Source organism: Priapulus caudatus, unplaced genomic scaffold, assembly GCF_000485595.1.
Source record: "Priapulus caudatus unplaced genomic scaffold, Priapulus_caudatus-5.0.1 Scaffold559, whole genome shotgun sequence".
Taxonomy (NCBI): domain Eukaryota; kingdom Metazoa; phylum Priapulida; class Priapulimorpha; order Priapulimorphida; family Priapulidae; genus Priapulus; species Priapulus caudatus.
Window position 1 is genome coordinate 172791 of NW_014577620.1, and position 19982 is coordinate 192772.

The 19982-nt window shown below is 44.3% G+C and overlaps 1 protein-coding gene across 1 annotated transcript; it reads left to right on the forward strand.

Annotated features, from left to right (window-relative positions):
• Positions 1-161: 161 nt before the first annotated feature.
• On the forward strand, positions 162-19928 carry LOC106811636 (pericentriolar material 1 protein-like; the record flags this gene model as incomplete). The annotated part of the gene is made up of 26 exons (XM_014815337.1): positions 162-227; positions 608-766; positions 1006-1113; positions 1651-1872; positions 2380-2583; positions 3332-3430; positions 4757-4855; positions 5462-5584; positions 6317-6529; positions 7660-7749; positions 7883-7955; positions 8842-8978; positions 9377-9551; positions 10612-10732; positions 11414-11647; positions 13191-13478; positions 13835-14027; positions 14632-14808; positions 15458-15572; positions 15850-16039; positions 16288-16391; positions 16611-16787; positions 17119-17228; positions 18337-18541; positions 19000-19094; positions 19395-19928. Coding segments are annotated over exons 2-26 (4239 nt in total), but the record flags the coding sequence as incomplete, so codon positions are not given.
• Between the last annotated feature and the right edge of the window lie 54 nt (positions 19929-19982).

Consider the following 19982-nt stretch of genomic DNA (forward strand, 5'->3'; position numbering starts at 1 on the left):
GTTCAAAATAAAGTTAAGCTATGACACAGTAAACTAGGTTTCAGTGACAGTGATCAGTAGATTTTTTTATTTACGAGCCATGCGTGTGGGTGTATTTTTATTTGAATAGAAGTTTCGCGCGTAAATTACGTCATTAGCGTCATATATCACTACGCGTTCGCAAACAAACATGGTTGTTGTCGTGTGCCATCTTTTATTGCCGTGAACGTAAAACAGACGAATTTACTGTATGTAAGTTCAATTTTTCGTATTTACTTCAAGTATTATATTATGAAACCATATTGTTAGAATTCGCTAGAGTTCCTACAGGAAATTATATAGGTTATTAGATTAAAATCGGATCCGAAAATCACTGATACGATCACGGATCAGATTAGATACAATATTCAATAAGTCAATATTCGTCAATATTCAATAATGTAACCCAACATTGCAACATGACAAGACGCAAGAGTAGTAAACCCTACTACCCGGACCCTACTCTTGTTGGGTTACATTATTGTATCTACGATCAGATCAGCTCAAACGTAAAGTCGTAATGCCAATATATTATTATTACTCGACTTCAAATAGACAGAATAGCTCACACACAAAATTGTTATTTCAGGGGAAGATGGCATCTGGGGGCGATGCGCATATGAGGGAAGGGGTCGAAGATACCAGACGACGTGCAGCATCACAGAGGATGTTAAACCCTATAAGTATAAGGGATACCAGCAGCTCTATTTTCAGACCTCTACCATTTGATGGGCGGCCAAACAACTGGGTAATTGTCTTGTGACAGGCTGCACTATCATAGGCAACACATGTTTATTGACTGGATTAACGCGTCAGTGATTGTTTATCTGGATATGCCAGTTTTATACCCCAGATCTAGCTGTTTATAGAAAATGTAGGTTTTAAAATACAACTTGTAATACATACTTGATGATACGCATGGTTACAGATCTTTTCATACGTAAGTCGTGCACTGTACATGTGTGAGGCGGGTCCAATGTTTTACAGTCGTTGCAAGATTGGCGAGGTCCAGCGATTAACAAGGGAGCTAAGAGAGGTAACAAGGACCAAGTGGCAAATGGCGACGATACATGTGGTATTGTAATTGATCAAAAGGTATGTACGTGATGTAAACCTGCAATCTTTTTACATCTAGATGTTGCATTGGCAAAGGTTTGACAATCATATCGAAGTATGCAACATATTTATAGTTACAATTGTAGTATAATGGAAATTTCACAAACTTATAAACCTTTTAAAATGGTGTAAAATGTAGACAAATTTAGTCTCACATGTCAGGGTACATACATTTTACTGATTACTTCAGCATAAAAATTATTAATCGATGCACATACTGGTGATACGAATGATGTGCAAGTGTTCTATGGCATTTTAACCTTGCTGAATACGATTGTTGTTACGAAAGGAGTACCAGTAAGTATCAGAACAATCGAGAAAATATAAAGATGGTTGGAAAAAACATGAGAAATTCTCTAAATTTAAGTTTCTCAATCTATAAAGATGGGTAAGGTTGAAGTTGAGGTGGAAATTCCTGTGACTACCAGACCGGCCTTTAAAATTGGTAGATGGAAAGCAAAACTAAGCTGTTCTTCACTCTACTATCAACTTCTTAAGATGGGATTTGTATCGCAGAGCCTGTCTGACTGGCGCGGCCCTGGAGGCATACCGAAGAAAAGGGGCAACATAGCGAAGGATGTATCGTCTCCCGCGGCAACCAGCAGCGGGCGTGAGCCGGCCCGGCATCGCACGCCGGCCACGCTGCCGAGAACCAAGTTCACGTCAGCAACGCCCGTCACAGAGCGCAAAGCCCTTGAGCAAGTCAGGCAGCAGATCCACTTCACCGACATGGACGAGGTATGTACACGTTGTTCGCATATTTTGAGAAGTTCGTCACTAACTTTACAGGTTGATGCCATTGATAGATAGGCTTATCGACCCCATGTTGTGTCGGGCAGTGGATCAATGTCCCCTAGAGACAGCCCGCGTCTCCCCATTTCATATATGTCTGCGCAGTTTGTGACTTTGTGATATGCGGAAGTCGGTTTAGAAGTGTGAGACTAGACTCTTAATGTCATAATCGTTATTGGGTCAGAGTTCAGAGGATGAATTTGCTATGTATGTCACCGTTGTTTGTAATTAGATTGTGGTTTCCTTGCACTACATGCCAATTTTCACTGCTTGATATAAACAGGAATGGATAAGAAGCTTGGTTTTAAAAATTGTTTTTTTGGATGGACAAAACAGATTGTGTCGTGGAAACCATATAAAGTTACTGCTGTTGCTAAAGCTTTATGCGTTTTGTACATGTGTGACTGAAGGCAAAAATTTATGCCCGATGCTGAAATCCTTGTTTGCACATAGGCCAGCACTGATGGCGAGCGTAATAATGAAAGGCACCAGAGTGCGCCACTGTCAAGCAGGCAGCAGGCTGTGCCGGAAATAGATGCACGTCTGTCGGACGTGAGAGCGAAGCGCAATGTCACTGGCAGGCAAAACTCAACAAAGGGACCCACAGGAAACTCGGCGGAGCGAGTTGAAGTAATGAACAACAGCCTGGCCAACTTGGTGAGTGGAACATGTGGAAGAGCTCTGTTAGCTAGGCAGGGCATCAGCTATAGCGAGCTGTCTCAGCACCTTTTCGACGGTCAGCTCTACTGCCGACAGTTGATGACGACCATTTACTTATTTCAGTGAATAACTATAGGATGCTATGCATGATTTTTATTGTGAAATTTTTTACTTGACTTATTTCATAAAAAGGACCATACCATGTTCTGTTCTATAATCTGTAAAAATATAGGAAAAGATTGTTAATAAAATCTGCTTCTGGGCGCTGATATGACAGAATATCAAACAGAATGTCAAATATTATTGAGAAGGTAATAAGGTGTCTTAATGTACAACAAATAGGTTGAAATATAACACCGTAATTGCACTATTTTTTAAAAGGAAGTTCTGTTGGGCCATTCCCCCTAAGAAGCACTTCCTGCCTTCTGTGCTGCCATTGCTAAAACCAAATTACTTTTCCAGTGTTTTGGTACTTCCACTTTATCAACCCTTCCTAATACTCTGTATCTAATTGTGAGCAAATGGGTAAGCATCGAATGGATTCACAACTAGTGCGATGGATTGCAATAGTATAAAGCCGATTAGAATTTCAACTTTTGCTATACGGTAAATGTGTAAATTGAAGGCAAAAAATGTAACAGCATCTCAAATTAGTCATATAATGTATGTCTCAGATCTTTCACTGAGATTACATCTTCAATCAACCACCTGCTATCCATTGTTCAAGTTTAACATTATATTTCAGCCGGACACAAAGCAGGTTGTGAATAGACTGATGCAGATTCGAGACTACATAAAGAAAACCTCAAACATGATGGATAGCCTCAGTAAGAGTGGAGACCTGGTAAGTGGATATTGTTACTGGTATTTCATGCCCAAGTTATAATGTGCTATTACATGTGTTTTCTTCTTTTCTAGTCACATATTTTCACTATTGTACATTGTTATCATGGTGTCTCTTTCTGTGTTTACAATGAATGTGCACAATGAGATATTGGGTTAGGCTAAACCTTTGTTTTAGTTGTCATTCCATGAAAATTATTATATTTATGTGAGTTTTGCAGTTATATTGTGATCACGTTGTGAGCAAAACAATATATATAAAGGAAGCCTCATAAGCTCTGGTGCTCCACCAGGTGTTAAGTTTATTTGACTCGGTCAAATGGAGGTTCTAGGGTGGTCATTGCATTTGTCTGTCTGTTTATGCAACATTAATTGTACCACAAATCTAAATGGTTTATTGCGTTTACCATAGTCATGCCTTGAGGAAAATGTAATAGTTTGTCAGTCGTCTGCAGGTCAAGTCAGTGTTCAAAGTGAAATGATCACAAGGCAAACTTTGTGTAATAAACTATAAAATTCTGCATCTATGTCAAAACCTGTCACACTCTCGAGGTCACTAATAAGAGTCATTATGTAGAGTCCTAATAGTGGTGGCTGTAGTGCTAGCAGCAGCAGCAGCAGCCAGAAAAACACAGTTGCCTGGAGGCACTCATTTAATAATTTAGTGTCTGTGCACACATATACACGGATCTATTAACTGTTGCTTGGACAGCAGCTTGTGTGCTGGATGTGGGTCATGGCACATGTTCCCCTGTTTATGCGCTGTGTGATGACACTCGGATTGTTTAGCTGTGATGTCTCCTGGTTGCATGTGGCTGTCATGTCATCAGGTTGTGTGCCTATGATGTCATCAGGTTGTTTACCTATGATGTCATCAGATTGTGTAGCTGTCATGTCATCAGGTTGTGTACCTATGATGTCATCAGATTGTGTAGCTGTCATCATGTCATCAGGTTGTGTACCTATGATGTCGTCAGATTGTGTAGCTATGATGTCTTCAGGTTGTGTAGCTATGACGTGATCAGGCTTGAGTAGCTATGACAGTGCTTCACTAAAAGAAAAAGCTATTGTTATTGTAACTTTGCAACTTTATGTTTGTATATTGGCCCGCAGGGACCACCGAAAATTTTAATGTAATGTGATAAAATATATATGAATAACATTTTTACGGCATTGTCCTTTTAGCATTTGCAAGCTGTTTACCTTGATTAAATTCTTCGCATTGGGGAATTTTCATCAAGAACTGATTAGGAGAAATATGAGAAAAGTTTAGACATTTCTAAAATATAAGCTATGGGGTCATCGGGTCGGTGATTTTGCCTTGCAGCAGCAGAGTGGACAGGAACAGCTTGGCAAGCTGAACCGACTAGCTGAGCGCCTACAGGAGCAGGAGACGGGGTACCTGGGACTTCTGCAGCACTTACTCGTAAGCACTATCTTGTCTTACTATGCGCGGCTCGTACGGGTCCTGGAAACCACAGAAGGCCCTGAAATAATATTCACGAACTATATTCGCTAATTTACATGTTTTTGTGTGTGCTAAACGTGGCTTTTTTGCAGACATTTTATGTGACAATCAATAAAGGGTAGCGTGTGTGTTTATGTGTGTGAACATTTATGACAACTTATCATCGGAGGAATGCGCAGGGGTAGAAATTAACTTTTGAACAAGGGAGTCCAACGGACTCCCCACCCTCAAAATGATGGAGTCCGCAGTCTAAAGTTCAAAATTAAAGATATTAACAATAACATGCTTATTTTGAAGATTCATGCGGTTGCACAGTATGGCAGAATTTTCAGGGAGTCACACGGACTCCTGCATATGTCAAATCATGGAGTCCGACAGTAATCAGGGAGTATTTGACTCCGGACTCCCGTTAATTTCGCACCCTGAATGCGGTTTTAATATTTTCTAGTGTTGAGTGAATTAGTTCAACGTACACGGACATCTGCCCTGCTGCACATGCCTGTACTGAGTCGCCTCTCCATAGCTCATCTGCATGTTATCACATCTGCTCGTATTTACGTCTAGGTGCTGCGCGACGAGACGTTACTGGGGGGCAATACTTCGTTTGCGTCGGACGCAGACGATTCGATGTGGGATAGCACGTCGTTGAACATGGACGGCCAGTCCGACATGTCAGAAGCTACCACCGTAAGTCTAGCAATGTTTTGCACATGGGTGTGAAAGTTGCCGACGTTACGGACAGTCACCCCCCCCCCCAACCAGGGCGCTGTTCAGTTGAAGCTGAATTTTCCTGAGAAATCCCTGTGAAGCCATTTGGTGCTCTCACAATCTCCAGCTCTGTGTCGCTTGTGTTCCTCTATCTTCATGCTATTGCTAATGTGTCATGGTAGTGTGGGCTTGTCCGTTTACTATCAGCTGGGCCTTCAGAAACCTTTATTTCCGATGTGTGCTCGCTTTAGTAATTGCAAATAATAAGAATCGTTAGTGTTGAGGTGTGTAGTAATATAAGTGATAGTTGAGAGTTCCTCGAGCATTATTTCACCTTTGTCACGGTCATACGAGGCATTGAAAGTTACGCCTAAATGAGGAAAATATTTAACATAAAGCAGATTAAAAATTCAGTAACTGGCATGAGTCTGACGTGTACGAATGATGGGATGGATGGCCGCTTCTCCTTAATTATGCTACCGTATTTCTTTTGTTTATCTTGTGTGATCTTGAGCTTGTGTTCAGCATTTATTTGTGCCTTGATGCAATGTTCAATTTCGTGTTGTTACCGCACTCGCACTGTGGGTGTGCTAATGCTATGTCAGGTACACGGCCAACTCGACTTTTCGTGTTGATTTTTGAGTTGGTGCACTCTATGCTTTATGATTTATCTTTGTATAGTTATTTGCACGTGCATGGTTTTTGTTGAAGGACGTTGGCGATGCAGCCAGCCGCCCTCGTATAGAGGATAAAATTCAGTATGTTGATTTGGGCTCCGACGATGATGACGACAATGATGATGAAGACGACGAGGCAGAGTCTGAGTGTGGCAGTAGTGGTTGGGTCGTCAACTGCAGGAAGGGTCAGTCTGTGTCGGACAGTGACACGTTGTCGGCTGACCAACTAAGTCCCGATGCGGCAAAGGTACTAGGAGGGTGCCGTTCAGTGCCAGATACTAACCAATGTGATGAAAAGACATGGCCCTGTGCTAGATATTAACCAACGTAGTGAAAAAATACATCCCTGTACTAAATACTAAGCGATGTGGCAAAAAGATGTGTCCTAGTGCCAGTTACTAACCAACGTGAAGAGAAATTGAGTGTGTGTGCAAAATACTAACCAACATGGCCAAAAAAAACATGTCATCATGCCTGCCCATCAGAGAGTACTTCTGCTTGCTTCCGGTCTACTTAAGTGTGTGTCTGTTATCGTGAACACTATGTTCACCTCACACGCTGTGTTGGTTTGGTGTTTTGCTGTGTTTAGTTTTCAGCTTGTGAGATTGCCTGAGGCTGACATACAGCGACTACTTGTGCTCAAGTGTTACAAAACATTCTTTTATGCATGACTATTCTATTACGAAACTGTCCTGCAAACTAACATTATTTGTCTCAATATTGGCAACTAGAAGCATTGACTGACCCTTCTCTAAAGTTGCATTGCTATTACTTTTCCTGGTGCAAGTGAGTGTGATTTAAATGAGAAACAGACTATCCTATGGTACATGGAAATTAGTTATCCTATTGGGTTGCCAACAAGTTATATGACTAAATGTTAGTCCCATGTTCTAAAAGTTATTGGACTGAACCCTAAGCAAACTGTAAATGGTCTATAACTGATTTTGACATCTGTAATATCTGACATAGTCATCTGCAGTCAAATACCATTACCAGCATGGTTTATGTAGAAACTCATTCTAGTATTTTTTTATAGCGTGTTAGTTTTGAAATAACATAATCTTATTTTATAGACTGTTGAATAAAGCCAAGATAGATTATTGCAGTGACTAATGTGACAGTTATGATAGCGAGTCTGTTTTCTTCTATAAGCTGTGTTAACAGTTGCTTGCAATCACCACCACCTGACCCGTATACGTTAACATGGGTCAACACTACTACTGTCATTTTAATTGCCTTAATGTACCCACAGTTGTCGTATTAATAGTTATTTTTTTCCCTTACTGAGCAGCATGATAAATTGTGATGGTTTAACTTGACACTAGAAAGTGCAGTTACCTGTTATTGTGGTATTAATAATAAGTGGTTTCATTGTAGATGGGTAAGGAAGGAAGCAAGGATGGGAATGCAGATGGAGCAACCGAGCAGCTAGGTCTTCTTAGGAGGATTAATAGACACCAAGAACAGGTCAGTCACTATTCCGTGCTCACCCTCCCAGACAAGCAGGATGTAGTAGTGAGATAGCTCTGTTCTGTACTTTGTAAAGTCAATAGGTCGTCGAACAAATTTGTTAATGAAAATTATTCTATTTACGCTTCAGCTGAAGGATTTAGAGAGCAGGCAAACGCTGGCATTAAAAGTCAACGGTGATCAGCAATTACAGCATAACAGAGGTACATGGATTGCATATTAATGTCACATGCATGCACGTGTTTGCACGCATGGCATGGAATTTGCTCAGAAGTGCATACATATGATTGAAGTTGAACATTTTATTATTTTATAGTATATTACTGTAATATTTTGTTTAAATTTTATGTAAAATAAGTGCATTACATTGCTATTATCTTTTCTTTAGTCCATTGAAAAAAAAGTTTTGGAATATGATTGAGCACACAAATATGTTGTTGGTATGGGTTAGGGTTGTGTGCCATAAGCCATGTGTATATCTAATCCGCACTGTTGACAATTAATAGAGTAATTGACATCTTGTCTCATTTATAAGTATATAAACTTGTCGTCAAATTAGTTTATTAGTTTGTCCAATTTCATTGCTGGATACCTTACACACCAGACATTTGAATGTTGTTTATCAACAACTGAGCTAAAAATTCCGCCCCAAATTTTAGATGGCAACAAGTCTATAAACACTGAAACAACACTGTGATCCCGTGACAATACTAGTATGAGTAGCAAAGGCGTGTCCTGTATGGTCCAACCCATGTGTATGCCCAGTACACAAACTACTGTTACACGTGCTGTGGCGGTTGCAATTCGAATTGTAAACAACTGCTGATAACTGCATGATTTTCAATTGAGCTTTTTGAATAGTAACTAGCACTGAAATTACACAACCTAATATGAATTTACCGTTAAGGTTATATACTTATAAATGACACAAGGTGTCAGGAATTCTAGCGGTTGTCAACAATGCGGTTTTGATGGGCATCTTTAATTATATACAATTTACGGTAATAGTAATAAAAATTGGTAACCGGTAATAAGAATTATCAGTTAAGTGGTCGCGGTCGTTAAACGTGGAATGCGATTGATCGACAGTGAACAGAATGCGTAACATCAGTCAGTCGGAGTTGTCGGATGAAGGTTCGAGCAAGCTTGGAGAGAGAGGCTTCAGCGACGACCTGGACAGCCTGCGACGTCGGCTCGACAAGCTGCAGGCGATGTACACCACGCAGGTAACATGTCCATGTATTTGTCACCATGCAGGTAACATGTCCATGTATTTGTCACCATGCAGGTAACATGTCCATGTATTTGTCACCATGCAGGTGACATGTCCACGCGGTTGTACACCACGCAGGTAACATGGGCGTGGAGACATGTCCACGCGGTTGTACGCCACGCAGGTGGCATGTCCGCGCATTTGTAACCACGCAGGTGACGCGTCCACGCGTTTGTCACCACGCAGGTGACATGTCCGCGCATTTGTCACCAGGCAGTTGACATGGCCATGCATCTGTACTCCTCTCCTCCTTCACCTCTTCATTTTTCTCCTCCTCCTTCTCCTCCTCATTTTTCTCCTCCTCCTTCTCTTCCTCTATCCTTGAAACTCACGTCGTGTACACGCTTGCAGTCGGTGAACTCGTTCCCGGAGCCGGACGATCGTAGAGGAGGAGGAGGAGGCTGCGAGCAGCAGCAGCGCGGCAAGCAGGAGCTGGAGAGCAAGCTGCTCGACCTGCAGGACAAGAAGATCGACGAGCTGCTGCAGCAGCTCCAGGTTCTCCGACGCCCCGAGCACATGAACAACGGTGAGCCGTGTGAATTCATATTTATCTTGTGTTAAATCCAAGAAATTAACATACTATCGAAATTTTCGGGTCTCCGGGAAATCTTCATCAGGATGTGACGTCACCATAGGTGGCAGCAGGTGACATCATGAAGTTTGTGATGTGTTACACTCGAGGGGGCCTGCTCCAGGTGGGCGGCCTCGGCTTCAGTAAATTGTCATATGTGAGAGTCGTCTTCGAATTTAGCCGGGAGTCCGACGCCCGAGACGCAGAAATCTCGGCGGGCGTGTAAACATTGCATGATCGCTTGCCCGGCGGGGTTCTGCTTTAAAAACGCATAAACTGTAAATTACAACTGGCCATTAATTAAGGTTTTTAATTTAAAATTGCGTAATGCTAACACCGGAAACAAATGGCATGTAGAAGTTGTCTGGTGTACACTTCTTTATTCAATATTCCAAAAATATTCCTGCAAAATATATGGGCAACTAGAATGTCATTCGGGCATGTACATTACACAGAATACTTGCCCGAAGGGCATGTGGCTCAAAAACTTTTAATGCAGACTGGGTGAGCGGTCGCCGCGGTAACCATCGCGGGCTGTCCGTGGACGCGCACACTCCTTTCTTGCCCCGCGGTCGATCGTCGAAGTGCGGCATTGAATGTTGCGTGTTCGTCGGTGTCTCGGATGTAGGATGGGCATTACTTTGTTTTTCATGACAAAAATTGCAGACATGTTGCTTTCAGTGCTGCGTGGAGCACAATTATAGTGAAAGCCGGTTATGCAATGTGATCGGTGCTAGCTGAAATCATATGTTTACCTGATCCATCCGTCTGAAGAGATATTCTTATCTTTTTTGTTTAGGTCAGTCAAGCTAGACCCGTTTTTGCATGTATTTTGTGCATGCACATCAAATTGTAGACTGTGTGTCACCTCATCCATCGCTGCGAAGCATTGTTAGAATATCCCTTCCCCCTTCCTCCATCGCAATGCTGATTGGCTTGTGGTGCCTGTCAGTCACTCCATGCGGACATGTCGATCGCTTTACGTTTCTCAGGTAGCCGTTGTTTGCTGTTGCAGCATCTGAGAGAGCGGGGGCGCCGTCGTCACAGACGAAGCTGAACCGTGGCGCCGCGGCGCACGAGACGACGAGCGCGGCGTGCGAGGCGCTACAGCAGCTCGACGCTCAGGACAGACTCACGTTCGTATTGCGCCGGTCTCGCGCTAGTGCCACGCATTCAGCTGTGTGTTTACACCATGCGGTGCCCCACCCGTAACAGCTCCTGGGTTTAATTTTCCTCGATGTCACTACTGTTGCCCATCAGTGCCTCACCGGACACTATGTTATATTTAGGTAGATTTAGAGTCGGGAACACTTAGTGTTTAGGAATAGAGATTGTTAATTGTGACTAGTTTGCGTGCTACAGTAAATGGGAAAAAATAGCAGCTTGTATTCTCTTGGTCTTAAGTATTACGTTTGGCCCTACCCGCGTAAACATGTAATATGTAACCAGTTATGATTCCTGGAACCCAGATGCTGCATAAATCACATCAAGGCATGTTAAGCTCCCACCGCCCTTTCATAGCTATGCTAACTTCCCTATCTCGCGCGCACATGATTCTACAGCGAACGAAGTTTCATTGGCTTTCGAGAATTAGCAAAAGTTAAACGAAAGCCGAAGTTTAAACTCGATGTCTGTTACTAACACAGCGACAATAATTAAGCCGAGTAGAGCAAACAAACAAGCAATCAAGAACTATAAACGAGAAAATATAGCAACCAGGTCACTAACCGACCTCGCAGCTGCTGCAGCCCTCACAACGATCCAAATTCCAATGCGAGCGTGCCTTGACGTGTGCTGTCTGTCGTTGGCCCTTGCAGGAAGTTGGAGGAGGTGCGGGATCGACTGGACCAGCTACGCATGCTGGTGGAGTACTTCCAGAACAGCAACACTGACCTGGTGGGAGTCATCAATGAGGCAGACGAGAACCTGGCTGATGTGGCCGGCTACCCGCACGCAAACCCTCCGCACCCTCATCCCGACCCACAGCAGCAGCAGCAGCAGCAGCAGCAGCAGCAGCAGCAAGACTCCAGTAATGTCCGGCACAACCTGAGGTGTGAGCGGGGCCGCAGAGTGCAATCATGTTGTGATTGTTGTTGTAAACAAATACAGTTTAAACTGTATTTGTTCACAACATCAATCTCAACGTGATTGCAAATGATTGCATAAAAGATTGTTAAATGACTTAACTAAATAGTTAGTCAGTTAACAATCTTTTATATAACTACCTTAGCATTCTAAACTATATATTTATTAAAAAAATAACGTGTTATATTTGTAATAAATACATATTTTAGAATGGTAATGTAGTTACATAACAGATTGTTACATAAAACCAAACTGAATTTTTAGCTCATCTGACATAGTCAGATGCAGCTTGTAGAATCGCATGATCGTCCGTCCGTCCGTCCGGTCGTCCGTCCGGTCGTCCGTCCGTCAACAGTTGGGCACAAATCTTAACCGCTCGACGTACGGTCACGATATTCGGGTCGTTGGGGGGGATCGTCAAAACGAGTTGGGATGTCGAAGCTGGGGGTCAAAGGTCAAAGGTCAAGAGGTGTAAAAGAAGGGGGAACATTCACTCCTTAACTTAAGGTATAGGGAGGAAATGCAGAATTGCGGCACAAATCTAAACGGCTCGACCTAGGCTCGTGATAGTCGGTGTATAGCATCATGGTAGGAAAAGCCATCACTGTGCCGAAATTGGAGGTCACAGGTCAAAGGTCAATGGGCACAGGGCAGATTTTAGACATTTTCTGAGGACATGGTCTGACGGAGCGATTGAAAAACTTTTTTGTTTCAGCGGTGACCTAGCATTTTTATGGCTTTATTGAAAGGACCATGAAATGTCCCTTCTGCTGACATGCGAAGAGTAAGTGTCGGATAACCTTTTGACCCTCAAGAGGAGGGTTAAACATGGATTTGTTGACTGTCTGTTAGAAAGAATTTGACTGCCGGGTTTGCTAGTAGAATCTATACATGCCTGGATGTATGAGGCTACAATGTCACAGTGAAATTTCAAAAGCTAAATTTGGTTAAAGAAGGTTTATGCTCCTTAAATCGTATAATTTATATGGCATTCTGTAGTGTCAGTATGTTACATGTAACGTACTGGCTGCTGCCAGTGCAATGAGTGCATGTGTTGGGGCAGTTTTTGCCTGCGTTAATTGGTTGCAGGTGGCAGCTCTCTATTTGCAGCCTGTAGGCTTGCGTAGGTAAATGGATGAGTGCTTACCTATTCTGTCTTGCAAATAGTTGTTGCTACTACGAATGATGGGAGCTTCCATCTTTAATCTGAAGACACTTAAACGTACGCGCCATCTCGTGGCAACTTTCATAACGATCCCAACGAACATTCTTTTGAGAAGGTTCCTGATACCATCTCTGTGCATTCCACTATTTCGGCGTGTATGTGAACACATTTGGGACTAACAGGGTTTACTAGAATCCCACCACTCCACCACAGAGTCACCGCAGTAGACGTTAGATGAGCGCTGTCGCTATGCGGCACTTGTTTTCAGTAGCTTTATTATAGAAACCGTTGTTTTCACTAATTCATGATTACATTAATTTAATTTAATTTCTCACGATGAGCAGGAAGCAGCAACAGCAGCAGCGACCACTGAGCAGAGAGACTGGCGCCGCACCGCCGCACATTGTGCCGATCAAGAGCAAGAAGGAGGACAACCCATCGCGCGAGAAGAACCGCTCGCGGTCTATAGAGCGCCAGCAGCAGCGGCGCGTCAAGCTGCCGGCCGAGCGCGACACGCTGAACGTCTCGATCGGGGGCGCCACCGAGGAGGACGACACGTTCTCGCAGACTAGCAGCAACCTGGCACTGCGTGGCGCTTACGGAGTTGACCCAGTTATACGTGAGAAGGAAAGGTGAGCTATCGAACGAGGGTGGGTAGGAGCATTGTGATGTCTAGGTGTTTGCCATAAAGTTACCATTAATAGTCACTAGTTGTGCTTATATCACCGTCGATATGAAGTGTTCTTGTAATATGGGATGTCGATTTTATGCAAAAATTCCAGCTGAGTACTTGATGTTACTTGACTGTACTTGAGCTTGTAGTATTATATTTTATATATATATATATATATATATATATATCTTATATCTATAACGCCTCTAAAAAATTTTCATAACCTTATCAGCAATAGTGGTTAGTTGCACTTGTTGTTTATATCTACTGTTCTTGTATTTCCTGTTGCTTTATGCTAAAATCATACGATTGCAGGAAGTTACAGTCCACAAAGGCCAAGCTGAAAGACATTCAAGATTTGATCTTGCTGTTGGAGAATTCAGCCGACCTGCCGTCTGGCCTGATAGCTGATAGGCTAGCTAGGCTTAACATTGGTTCAGAGACGGACAGCCAGCTAGTGGATGAGCACAACCTGACGCTAGACGCCAGCATGTTGAGTGAAGGCGAGGCAAGTGCGGTAGCGATAAGTTTTGATGGAGTGGGGTTCCTCATATCCCACTCCTGCCAGATATTTCCAGTTGTTGTGGTATACCTATTATAGAATCTTCTGTTTGTTGAGTTTTGTTGAAAGGGGAGGCCAAGTGTTTTTATGTGGTATGCTGTGATAATGGGCAGTTTCATCCCTTTACACAGAATTGATGCCTGCCATTATTATAATTATTGGTGATTGATTATCATGACAGCGTGGAGTTTTGTGGACTGAGAAAACAACGTTGCCCGCGACCGCAAGGTTAACATTGATTCTTGAGGGTAGGAATGTACGGCACACCAAAATAGAACAAGAACATTTTATTTACTAATCTTAGTCTACCTATGATACCAAGACTATGCAAGGACCACCCCTTCTTCAAACGCCCTAAAAGCTTCCTGTGTGTGCAATGAGCATCATTTATGTGTGTTGGCCTTAGTAGGTGATCCTGTGGGTGCTACAGAAGGCTATGCAAGGACCACCCCTCCTTCAAACACTCCCTCAAACAATCCTTCAAACACTCAACTTCCCTAACCCTAAAAGCTCACTGAGTGTGTAACGAGCATCATGTTGGCATTGGTAGGTGATCCCGAGGGCACTACAGAAGGAGCCGGCTGCTGCTGCGACGTCGTCGTCGCTGCTTCAGCTGGGGGAGCATCAGCAGGAGGAGCTGGAACACCTGCTGCCGGACCGGCTTCAACTAGCCGACCTACAGAAGGAGATCGACAAGTTGCATCAGCAGTTTCCTGATAAGAACAGGGTGAGTTCTACATCTCTGCTGATTGGAACGACTGATCGTATTTTGCTTGCCCTCACGTTCGTGTGTAATAACGGCCAACTGGTTACTGTCACATCGTTTGATGATATGAACTGTGAAATGTATGTGTGCTCTTGCAATCTCGTTCCAAATGTTCGATTTCTGAAGGTGCACATTCAACAACTTTACTAACAACAATGTGATCATACAGCGATTTACTATCAATCGGCTGGTAACCTGCAGATACTAAGTCGCCATTGGTCCGCGCTGGTGTTATGTGTGGGACATAATTTTAAGATGGCGAGCGTAGCGAGTGTCCCGTCTTATTGTATACAGTCTTTGGTGATGTTCTTGTTATGTTAGGCTTTGTGTGAAAATCTGGTTTGTGTTGTTTCGCTGGTTGATTGAAATGCTCTATAGTGATGAGACTCTACGACACATATTTAATGAAGATACATGACTCTGCTGCCTACAGCATAAAAAACGTGCGTGTTGTAAGTTAATTACCTGATAATTTCTAGTTGTGGCCAGGATTATGGGTGTCTATGCCGCATGTGGGGGAGTGGGGTAACTAGGGTAGTATTAGGTTATGTATTTGGTTTATCTTGGGGGATGTTCTGATTATGCAAAAAACTGGTCTCTACAACTTTAGAATGAGCTGCCAGTGGAGCAAAGAAGAAATAACGTGGCAGGTGACAGGGAATCACCCACCATGGATCTGAACCAGTCTAGTGGAAGAACACCCATCGAGCAGCATAGTGCAGAGGGTGCGTGCATCTTCATGCGTGTGAAAAACAAGTTGTATCGAACATATATAAATATTTAGGATAACTTTACATCTTAATTTGTTGTGCTGGTAGTTTCGTGCATAGTGTTTGTGTATGTTTAATTGTTTATGTGTTCCATCCATTCATCCATCCATCTGTCCATCTGTGGCTTTGTCCACCCATCGAAGTAAGTCGAAGTAACGCCTTCCTTGTCCTAAAAATGAATTGCCCTTTAAATTAATTGCCCCTTGCTCTTCACCTTCACCGGCGAGCGCAGGCGTGTACACGACGAATCAGGAGGTGTGGTCGGAGATGCGGCGACGTCTGATTCTGCGTGAGGAGCTGCGTCAGAAGAAGCGGGAGCTCGAGGCGATGATGCGCAAGGACAAGCAGAAGCGCATCTACAACCGTAACCAGGACAACCAGAGCGACAGCGTCGCGTTCTCCATCAAGTCGGAGACGCTCGGGTGAGCGGGACGGATGCTGGCGTGTCGATTCACGGTCGTGTTTTGGATTTTGCGAGTCTGCTCGCGTGGATGTAGCGATAGTGCATAATAGCACAGTTGTAATAAGTTTGCACTTGTAAATATTTACAACAAATTTATACATAAATATTTAAAATATGTAAATAATAAAATATTTACGTAAATACAGTACGTATATATGGCATGTTGTATAATACATAAAAATGTGTGATTTCTTCATCGCATTTCAGCACAAGTGTAAGAAGTGCGGACGTCACCATGGCAACGTGGGGTGGAAGTAGCACCGTGGACCTAGATAACATTGATGAGAATGATAATAATGATCAAAACGACAGTAAGCCAGCCCACACTGAAATGTTTTGCAAAATTCACAAATAATCTAAAGGATAATTCGCCTTTTCGACAATTCTGAGCGTCAAGTTTCATTTGTGTACTAGAAAGCTCGGAGCGCTTACGGAACGTAGTTTCACTTCACTACCCCGTTTGAAGAGCTCATCACTCGATGCCATCAAGCTGTAACGTTAGTGAATATGCTACTGCTGCTGCGTTTTAGACTATGACCGCAACCAGTGCATAGAGGACGACGATGATGAGGAGGAGGAGAACGACGACGACGGCGACGACACGAACACGTACACCGTCGAGAGCGAATACCGAACGCAGAGTCGGGACGTCGTGGCACCCGTCATCGAGGTTGTCAACCACAAACGCAATGCCGTTGACGTCACGGGTGAGTGATTGATCGCCCCTGATTAGTCATCTCTCCACGGCCGCTCGCTCGCGTGTCTGCCTTGCAGCTCGTGCTGCCGCACACGACTTATGCGGGCCTCGTACGGGCCCCGGACAGACAGGGTATTTAAACCTTACCTCTAAGCCTGAGAAAGTCCGATTTTCTGATTTTCAAGGTGTCTGGAAAATATTGAAAAATAAGCTATGGTCTTATATTAGAAAGTTGGGAATATTTGCTATTATTTATCTGCTCTTGAAAATGGACCCACTGGGTGCTAGAAAATGCTTGGGAAACTTTATCAAATGCTAACCCTTTATCTGCTTTATTACAGGTGCGCGCAATAATGCCACAGCAGTCAGTAGGCCCCGGAACCTGTCTAATGTGTCAGCAGCCTCGTCAGTGTTCAACAACAGCCGTGTGCAGAACCGCACCAGACAAGAGGTAGTACGTCTCCTTATATATGCTTACTAGTGATTTTATTTACGTTTATACTTTGATTCATTTCCGATTGTGTTGTCTGTAGAACGTTTGGGTGGTCTGTGTGTGTGTCCGTCCGTCGGTGCACGTGCGTGCGTGCGTGTGTGTAATATTGTTTTGTTGTATGAAAATTTGCCCAATGTTTATGAGAAATTTTTAATTGTATTCTTTTATTAGCATTTCTTAAAAGTTGTATTAATTATTTAATTTGCATGTAAACGAAATATTATCAAAACCAAGCAAGTCAGAACTGTACTTCTTGTTTGCTAGATGCTTGTGGTTGCTAAGACTAGCATGAAAATCAAGGTGACAATCGTGACAAGATGTGGTCTGCGGATTTGACTTGGGCTCTGGATATAAATGGATTCCTGTTTGAGTCTCTACCTGCAGTAAACTATATGGTGACACCTTGCCAAAAGACAAGTCCCTCTTTCAATTAGTTTGACCTTTTTCACGCCTGCTATTATTGAACAGTTGTTGAAATGTCCAACTGTCAGTCTGGATGGGATATTTTTGTTGGTGTTTGTTCAAGGCGGGTACATTGTACTGGGTTCCTCGTGGGTATGTACATGGGTACATATCACATCCAGTGGCACAGTGCATCAGTTTACCTCTGATTTCCCCCAAACCTATGTGTAGCAACATGTATGGGTAGTACTAGGCTCGACTCACAGATGCTCCTGTTAGACGGCCACTACAAAGACGATTCACCCATGGGTACACTGGCAGGTAGCTATGGAGAGTATTACAGCATGTAATGTGATCTGACCATTAAAATAGCCTGTGCAAGCCCTGTCAGTTGTCAATTGGCAGTGTTTTGAGGTCAACGTAAGAGCATGAGGATATATGCCAGATGTTGTCCCTAAGCAGATGACCACCCTGACGCCCATGTGTGCACTGGCAGGGCATTGCTATGCATTACAATACAACGTGCTGTGACTTCACCATTAGCAAGCGCTGTCCCTGTCAGTCGTCATTGGGCAGCGTTTTGGGGTCAAACTAGGAGCATGAGTATATCTGCGAGATGTTGTCCCTTGAAAGATCCCACCCTATAATCCGGCGTTGTTCTCAGAACATTCGGCCGCCCGGTGACCTGGTGGAGGAGGCGGACGACGGGACGCTGCTGCCGGACGTGGAGGAGCAGCGACCCTCGGCGGGGATGGCCGAGCAGGTTCACGTGCTGCAGCGGCAGCTGGACAGCACGCAGGCCCTCTACCAGTCGCTGCTGCAGGACTCGCACGCTCTCAACTACCTGCTACAGAGCTCCGGCTCTCAAGGTACGAGCGAGACGGAGGCAGCGGACGGCGTGCAGGGGGGGGGGGAGATAGCTCACGGATACAAAGTGGTAATGTTACGGGCCCGGATGTCTTGAACGATTATTTTGATTATTGGAACTAGGATAAACTAAGTAAAACAACCGCAGAGCCAGCATAAACAACTCGTATTTAGTAAGGAATAATACATAACAATAGAATGGATGAGTATGTGCATGATGTGCGTGGGTTCCTGGAGAGAATATGCATTTCGGTAGCAAGTCGGCAATTTTAGACGCAATGAGCTCCTAATGCATAACACCCCATAGGGCTTGGCAGAAGAAGTGTGGAACGATTGAGAAATTTTTCCACATTTAGAACATGCACGTCGAAAAGTTTGACATTTTCTGCAATGGCACGCGGAGCTATGTTGACTCGTGCAATTCCCTAATGAGTGTTTTAATTATTTTGCTGCATCGCAGGGAGTGCTGTGCCTCCTAGTCCGGGTCTCGTTGCTAACCTGCAGGAGTGCTACCAGCAGCTTCACCAGCAGCAGCAGAAGCTACACCACCTGCAGGTGTGGCAAATCTTCCGCTCCCCCGCTCATTTTTGACATCTTGGTTATCAATGCAGTCCATATACATTCACTAAGAAATGTTTTGAGAGGTGGGGTGCACGAATATTGAGTAGTAGGCTGTGAAATTACCAGCCTGTAGTGTACCGTCATGTCAATACTGTTTTAGGAAATTAAAAGGTATTTTTGTAATTACCAATGTTCCAATGTCAGACTCCAAATGCTAGTGATGGCGAAAATTTCATTCAAATCTCGCCCAATTTCAGGGACTTTTCGTAATTTCTCGTACCTTCCGCTCCACAGGCGGGCATGCAGCAGACTCTCGGACAGTGCTACACGGTGCAGCCGTCTCCCGTCAACAACCAGGTGCGGCAGCAGTGGCAGCCGCAGGCGTCCCCTGTCGTGCTCGATCCACGTCACCTCGAGCCGTCGTCCGACCCCGCCGCCGCTCCCCGTACGCCCGGCGTGTCCGCCCCCACCGCTGCCGCCACAGGGGGAGGAGCAGCCGACTACAGTTATTGGCCGCCGGTGTGGTACCCGCCATATCCGCCACCGTCGCCGTGGATAAACCCGTACTACGTGCACATGCAGCCCCCGCCTCCACCGATGCTGCCATCGCCGCTGCCGACGTCGGGCTACCTCGGCGCCACCTACCCGAGTGCGTATGCCGGCGGGAGCACGTTCTCGCTGCGCACACAGTTCCCGTCGTCCTTCTACGGTGGAGAGACACCAGGGGGCGCCGCTGCGCAGAACAACTTCAGCGCGCCGCCGCCGCCGTCGACGCCGTTCAACAATCTCGTCGTGACGACGACGACGGCGACGAATGCGCAGAACAACCTAGGGGGCGCCGGCGTTTGCAGCGTGTCGGCGGCGCGGCTCGGCCGCAGCGAC